Here is an 8,035-nt window from a genome sequence, read left to right on the forward strand (position 1 = left end):
AATGTAATAGTCATTGGAAAATTGATCTTTATGGCCTCTTTGCTTAAAACCGGATTCAAGTCTAATATACCTATCAATCCATATTAGTTTAAACATATTTCTCTCTCCCTCTCTCAATATCTGAAATAATTAGATTTTGTTAGTAGTTTCTTTTATCTCTTATATATATATAATTCTTATGTTCATGATTTGAATTTGTGGACTAAACTATATGCATATAGTGTTTCAAACCCATAACTCGTGTCATGGACTAGTAAGATTCGATCATTAGACTATTATTAGATGCTCTTATTAATACCTATTTTCGAAATGCAAAGCATCTAATGTGAGTAATATTCCTTATTAATGTATCCTAGTCTTACATCGTCTACCTCGGAGCTCATTCAGTCATTGGAGGACTTCGAACGTGCCGGGGATTCTCACCACAAGCTCTTGGCCTCCTACGTCGGAAGGTGCATGCAATTAAAGCTTCATTTGTTTTTTTCCATCACCAACTCGAATATATTAATCCTTCTCTTTTCTTTTTTATCATACGATAGATATGATGATGCCGATCTTATAGTAAAAATTAACGAAAATATTTTAGAGCAAAGGAGAGGCTCGAGTTGGAAGACTCAATAGCAGCAGAACTCGCAAGTGTATACACTGAATGGTTCTCTCTTTCTTGGTTTCTATGCATAATTAATTACTACTATACTCGTAATTACATTCTTTGAAATTTTAGAACTGTGGCTAAAACCTCCTTTTGACTTTTATCGGAATTGTTATTATGATTAGTTTTTAATATGGAATATGACTAAAATATAATTCTTTCTTCAATTTTAAAGTGTAAGAAAGATATTTATTTCTATTTTTTTCTTACAAAAAGAGAAGATTTTCTTCTCACGTGCTGTAGTATGGGATAACATTAGATAGGTTTTGAAAGATTTTAAGTGATTATACACCGGCAAAATTGTTCTTTCGTAATCTAAATTCAATTTTAACTTCCAGACGAACATTTTTAAATTATTTTAATGATTTCGAAGAATATAATGACATTTATAATATTTGAAAATTTATAAAACTCCCTTTTTTCTTTGAGTATGAAACCATGAGCTTCTCTAATTTGGAACAATTATATAGAGAAAACTACACAAAAAAACCGTACAATTTGACTATGTTATAAATAAAACTATTCTTTCAATTATTTATAAATAAAATCTTCTATTTGCTAGAAAATACCGAGTAACACCATGGTTAAGTTTAATTTACTAGCAAATGCCTAAATAAAATAAGTCTTAATAGAGTAGAATATTCCTCCATTTCAAATGATATTTTTATATTTCCTTAATTTACTTTATCTCATTCCTCCAACAAAATCTTTGAAATTAAAAGATAGTAGTTTTTCTTTAAAGGTTTGTTTTGAACCCTTTTTTTATTAGAAATCAATGGTTTATTTGTTTCCGAAACTATTTCGGAAGCTTAATTTATTTTTATCTATAGAGGGAACTTGTAATATAAGCATTATTATAATAGGAATATAAAAAAATTAAAAAATATTACTGATAATTATTTATTTTTAAATTATAATTTTAATATTTATCTTCTTCTTGAGGGAACTGTTTTTCTTTTATTTCTACTTCTCTCTCTCTCTCTCTTTGTTTTTTTCTTCTATTTTTGCTTTTGAAACCCAAACTAAATTTATCGAAAGAAACTAAACTTATCTCTTACCACATCGTTTTCTCTCTCCCATTTTTTTTAATCTCAACCGAAGCCATTGGACTGAGTGCGCTAGTTGTCGGTGCGTTGTTTGAAGCGGATCCCTTCAGCCTTCGCATAATATTCTGGTAAGGCCACAATTTTTTTGTGTTTTTATACTTCTGAAGAGATCACCGATGAGGTGTAACATTTTTTTTTGATTTAACTTGTATGAACTATATCCGTTGAACTATAATTTAACTCTAGTAAATGAATGCTAAATCAAAAAAATGTTACACCTCATCAGCTAAAGGCAATGCTTGATCTAGTTATCTTTAAGTAGGACTTTGGGTACTTAAATAACTTACTGGATCTTGATCCACTCACAAACTATAATGGCAACTGATCAAGTAGAGCTGATATAAACTACTGTGGATAAAAATGTTCATAGGATTCAAATCTTCTTCCAAATTGAATGTAAATATGTGAAGAAAGGATAGTTCTAAGAAGAATGAACTATGTTAATCATTGCCTTTAGTAGATGAATAACTCCCACACTAAAACTTCTAAGCAAAAATTCAAAGCATAAAGCCTCACCAACGCTTCAGTCAAAAGATAAAATACAACATGATGAAAAATTGCACAGATAAAAAATGAGATAGGGGGTCATAAGATACAATACAAACCAATACAATAAAATTGTCGTACCCAGAATTTCAAATCCAACTCACACAAGAAGCTATATTTATCTTTTGCATAGACAGTAGCAAAACATCTAAATTAATCAAATCTATACACATTATTGCAAACAAAATAGTGAGCTGAAACACTCTAAACAGTGAATTGAAACACTCCAAAAGAATTTAAACATAGATTTATCTAATTACACATCTTATAGAGGGTGAGGGTTTCGGCATGGGGCAGATGGTTCCAACGGGAGGAGTGAGATAAAGAATGAGAGATTAGATCGAGATACTCGGACTGACTTTCTCACTAGGGACGAGATCGACATCATCGACCCGGTTATCGAAGCCATGGATTGAGATCAAAGGGAGGAGAAAAGGAGAAACCAAGAAGAGATTGAAGGTCGGTGAAGGAGGTCGAAAGCAATAAGAGGTCGAAGGTTGAGCGGCGGAGGGGAAGAGTAGAGCGCAAAAGAGACAAGGATGGAGATGGATGAGGGCTAAAAGGTGAGCGGCAGAGATGGAGAGGAGATAGACGAGGCTTCAAAGGTGAGCGGCGGAGATGGAGATGAGAAGAGATGAGGGCTAAAAGGACCAATATGCCCCTTTTTCATTGGTTAGAACCGATACTAGGAAATTGGTACCGGATCTGCAAAACTGGCTAAACCGGTAGATGGTTTCGGCATGAGGTAGATGGTTCCAACGAGACGAGTGAGATAAAGAACGAGAAATTAGATTGAGTTACCTTGATTGGCTTCCTCGTCGAAGCGAGATAGAGATCACGAATCTGGTGATCGAACCCATGGATCGAGATCAAAGGGAAGAGAAAAGGGGAAGAGAGAGAAATCTTGATTTGGAGGAGAAAGTACTTGACTTGAATAGTAGTGTGCTTGATTTGGGGAGAAAGCAAAAAATGGAGCGTGGGGTAAAGAAGAAACAACATGACATCTAGACGGCTATCTCTTTATTAGATTCATGGTGTGAAAGCTGACAAGATGATGGCTAAAACAAAATTAAAAGTTCTTATCTCAAATACTCGTGGGTGATCTTTTCAGAAGTATAAAAATACACAAAAAATAAAAACATGGCCTTAATCGGAATATTGTGCAAAGGCTAAAGGGATCTGTTTCAATGACGCATTGACGACAAGCGCATTCCGTCTGATGGCTTCAGTTGAAATAAAAAGAAAATGGGAGAGAAAAAAATGACTTGGGAAGAGATAGATTCTTTTTTCTTTTGATTATTTAGTTTGTGTTTCGAAAGCCGAAAGAGAGAGAGAAGAGAGAGTGGAAAGAGGAAAAGCCCTTATGTGAAGGATAGAAGATAAATATTAAAATTATATTTTAAAATTAAATAATTATCTATTGAACTGATAATTCTTTTACATTTCTATTATATCTTTGAGAATTTTAATGGTTAAATTTCTAATCAAGTAGATCGATAAATACTTAATCTTGAGGCAAAGGAGAAACGCGCTGTTTGTTTTAATATATGTATTTATTTGCCTTTATAGCTAAACTACAAGGTGTTATTTGTGATTTTCTATGAGAAAAAAAAAGAAGAAATTCTTCCTTGGTAGGCTAGAACTAGACGTGATCATCGGGCGGACCGGGCTGGGTTCAGGCCGTGCTTTTCGAGCCAACCGAGCTTAAATATTTGTTCATGGCTTGACCCACCAATCACTCGGGCTAGGCTAGAATATTCTAGCCCGTTACCGCCCACTAGCCCATTACATATTAGGCTTGGGTTGAGTATAATGGCTCTAACATAATGCGTTAAATATAAAAATTATTATATTTTATTGGGCCGAGTTTAATGGGCTTATATGAAAGTATTTTAGTTATCTTTCATGGAAACATATATATATATATATATATATATATTAATATATAGTTTACTAAATATCCAATGTGGGACTAAAATAATTATATGAATATGTATACATTATGGGTTGGGCTATAGATGAGAGTAGTGGATCGGGCTTTCGGGCCAGGCTGGGCGGGCAAATTAAGCCCATGCCGCCCACTACCATATTGGGCTCGGGTCGGGCCGGGCCTAAATCAGGTTCGGGCCGGGCTTAGCCGGATTAAAATTGGGCGGGTTCGGGCCGAGTTTGGGCTGGTCGGGCCTAATGATCATATCTAGCCGGAACATCTTGGAGTGGTGTTGGTGTTCCAAAGCAAGATGTGTAGATTGCACGATCGTTCTTAGATTGGAGAGCAACGACAGAGCCTCCGATGACTCACTCTGGAGTCGGGCCAAGTACGGCGAAGATTCCACCATCGCAAACTTTTCTTGATCATCTAATTGGCAGATCGACTTGTTAATCTTGTGAGTCGTTGCAAGTTGTTTGGCCTGAATCTTTAAGCTTCCGTGATGGAGGAATGTATTCACTTCCTCCATCACGGATTGAAAGGACACTGTGATAGCCTTCCTTGCAATAGGTCAAAAAATTTCTCCAATTCACATATATATATATATATATGTATATATATATATATTGACATTATCTATCATTTATTCACATGCGATTGTGATTTAATATATAGAAAGCTAATAGGAGCAAAGTACTTCAACAAAGGTTTTCGCAAAGTGTGCCCTAATTGCACCATCGTCGACTCAGCTCGCAATGACGATGGTCATGGAACCCACACTCTCTTGACGACCGACCGGGGATTCGTCTCCCGGGCGAACATCCTTGGCTTAGGTCGCGCCGCTTGCAAAGTCTGCTAGCCTCTCGACGGCGACACGTCGGCGGCTTGCAATGAGCTGATATATTCAAGGTTTTCGATATTAGAATATTAAGCTAGCCCATTTGACTAGTCAATTAGATTAATTGGCTAGTGTAGAATTCAAGAAAAATGCTTTGGTTTTGAGGTGACTCTTAGTATTTTCTATGCTTTTAAATGATAGTAATATTTAGATTCTCTAAATAATGAAAATTAAAGAGTTATATATGATAACTAAGAGTCATGTAAACTACTATATATATGTGGTCTTATCTTGTGCAAGAATATGAAGAAAAGCTTAAAGTTTTTTATTTATTTCATTTTGTGTTAAGAGAACAATCTTCTTTTCTTAAGTTTTCCGTCACCTTCTCCTAACCTTCGACAACCTTCTTCTCTCTCCTCTTCTTCATTTACCTACGGGATGGCATCTCGGTCGGAGCGTTGCACGCCGTTGCTAACGGAGTCGCCGTGCTGTGCTCTGTTGCCGATGACGGTCGTCGGGCATGGTCTCAAACAACTTTCCGTGGATCATAACTGGGGGGCTAGCACTATTGATAGGAATGAACTCTCGACCCTAACTCTCGGCAACAAGCAGCAGTTTAAGGTACATCTTACTCTCTCTCTTTGTCTCTCTCTCTCTCTGTCTCTCTGTCTCTCTCCCTCCAGACTCTAATAAATAATAGAATCTGGAGCCATACTTAAATTGATGAAGGGGGCAAGCCTTCAAACCAAAAACCTAGTACTGAACAAGTTCTGCCCCTTGGTCAATAGCTCTGATGCTGCCCTCAACTCATCCGACACACTGTCTGCGTACGTTTCTCATACTTAGCTTAATTATTTTCTAGATATATATATATATCCATCATTAGATGATCATAGATACTACTTATGGTCATATTGTTGCAGTCCGAGTTGCTTGGTAGATTCCCTTGAGAAGGTTAAAGGCGAGATGTTGTATGCTATCCGTGGAATAGTATGAGAACGGAGAAGAGCTATGCTGTTCTCAAGGTGGCGGCGCCGGCATGATCCTCATCGATACCGACCTCGGGAGCACGACCATCGCCGGTGCCCACTTGATTCCGGCCGTCGAGATAAGTTCCGATGATGGTCTTCTTCTTGCCTCTTACATGAATTCTACCAAGTGAGTTCTTATCAACGTACTAATTAAGGCTGTGCATATTTTTGTTCTTTTTTATTATATTTTTACTCTTATCCCAACAGAAAACTCTAGTCATCGAATACATACTATTCTAATAAATATTGCAGGTCACCAGTAGTATCCATGTCAGCAGTGAGAACAACATATGACATTAAACCTTCATTAACACTAGATGGATTCTCGTCCAGGGGGCGCAGTCTCTATTCACCAGAAATCCTAAAGGTCTTTTCTTTATATTTCTATAAGCATTCTTAATTAAAGCTAGGTTTAACATATTAATTTATCTCCATATATAATTTTCAGACTGATACCGTTGCTCCTGAGGCAGACATCCTTGCTGCCTACACTGAGGCGAGTAGCCCCTCCTATCTCGCCGGTGACAGGCGCCTGGTTCCGTACACTATCATGTCAGGCAAGTCGATGTCGTGCCCTCACGTCGCCGACGTCGTCGGGCTCCTCAGGTCCCTCCACCCTGACTGGAGTCCTGCCGCTATTCGATCTGATATCATGACTACAGGTGAGCATACCTCCAATCTTATCAAGTATAATAATTATTCTTGATGAAGTTAAATAGAAATTGTAAGTTCTGATGACTTTTCCATTTAATTCTTAATATTTAGCGGTATTTTATGACAAATCCACCAACTAAATTTTGTTTTATACATTACGAACTAACAAAAATATCATCAATTAAAATCTTTGACCATATATCTGAAGCCCTAGTTTTTCTATTGGCTCCTATTGCCACATTAATTATTGTCCTCGCTTTAATTCACAGCAAGGAACAGAGACAACACCGGGAGACCGATTATAGATTCCAACGGCAATGAGACGACTCCGTTATCCATCGGCGCCGGTCACATCCGCCCGAACCTGGCCTAGTCTACGACAATACAGTGGCCGACTACCTGACCTTCTTGTGTGGCCTAGGGTTCAACTCCACCCAGGTCGGCAGGTTCACCCGAGAACCGTTCGCCTGCCCGGCGACGCCACCACCACTCGAGGACCTCAATTACCCATCGATCTCCGCACTGAGCCTGAATAGAACCCTAACCGTGACGCGCAGATTGATGAATGTCGGCCAGCCGGGCACCTACCGGGTCAGGTGTCTGGCGCTGACTGGCGTGGCGATGACAGTGAGGCTGCAGATCCTTAGGTTTAGCAAGGTAGGAGAGGAGGAGTTCAAGGTGGGGTTTGAGTCATGGAAGGATAGCATCAAGAATAGGCATGTCTATGGGAGGATGGTTTGGTCGGATGGGAAGCATTAGGTCAAGAAAATAATTATCTGGCGATAAAAATGCTGAATTGATTGGAGTTTTTAGAAACACCGATCAATTCAGTATTTTTTCGCTAAATAAGTTTAAAGGTAGGATATTTCGGTAAAAAATTTAAAAGATAAATTTATTTTGGTCTAAAACTCTAGTTGGTTCTATTTTTTTTATAGTAGATATTAAAGTGTTAGGATATCATAGGAGTTGGCAGGAGTTGCAATATTTAGGAAACATTTGTTCAAACTTTCATAGATTAATTAATGGAAGTGGTAGTTATTCAAAGTGTCTCCGTCATATATATGAAATGGATTTAGTTCATACTATCAATAGTGGAATTTGAGCTGGCCTACTCATCTAGGCCCTTTGGTAAAAGATACCTGGTTATGAAATAAATGTCATACTAATATAGTTAATTATAATTTTTTTATAGTTGCATAAGAGAGTTTATATTAGTATGAGCTATTAGGTGTTTAGTTGTAAATTAATAAAGTAATATACTTATTACCTTTTATATTA

The 8,035-nt window shown here is 37.2% G+C and overlaps 1 protein-coding gene across 2 annotated transcripts; it reads left to right on the top strand.

Moving 5' to 3' along the window:
• The first annotated feature begins 354 nt into the window (after window positions 1-354).
• On the top strand, window positions 355-7,801 carry LOC140793944 (subtilisin-like protease SBT5.4). Of its 2 annotated transcripts, none has more exons than XM_073145729.1 (7): window positions 355-452; window positions 1,754-5,693; window positions 5,773-5,899; window positions 5,996-6,230; window positions 6,356-6,470; window positions 6,552-6,765; window positions 7,027-7,801. In XM_073145729.1, the coding sequence occupies exons 4-7, from the start codon at window positions 6,112-6,114 to the stop codon at window positions 7,128-7,130; spliced, it is 552 nt and encodes a 183-aa protein (XP_073001830.1). In that variant the 5' UTR covers window positions 355-452; window positions 1,754-5,693; window positions 5,773-5,899; window positions 5,996-6,111; the 3' UTR covers window positions 7,131-7,801. The 2 variants fall into 2 exon arrangements, with proteins under 2 accessions (XP_073001830.1, XP_073001829.1); XM_073145728.1 differs by having other exon boundaries at window positions 5,861-5,899.
• Window positions 7,802-8,035: the final 234 nt, after the last annotated feature.

Source organism: Typha latifolia, chromosome 8 (assembly GCF_019914945.1).
Source record: "Typha latifolia isolate L0001 chromosome 8, TyphaL0001v2, whole genome shotgun sequence".
Taxonomy (NCBI): Eukaryota; Viridiplantae; Streptophyta; class Magnoliopsida; order Poales; family Typhaceae; genus Typha; species Typha latifolia.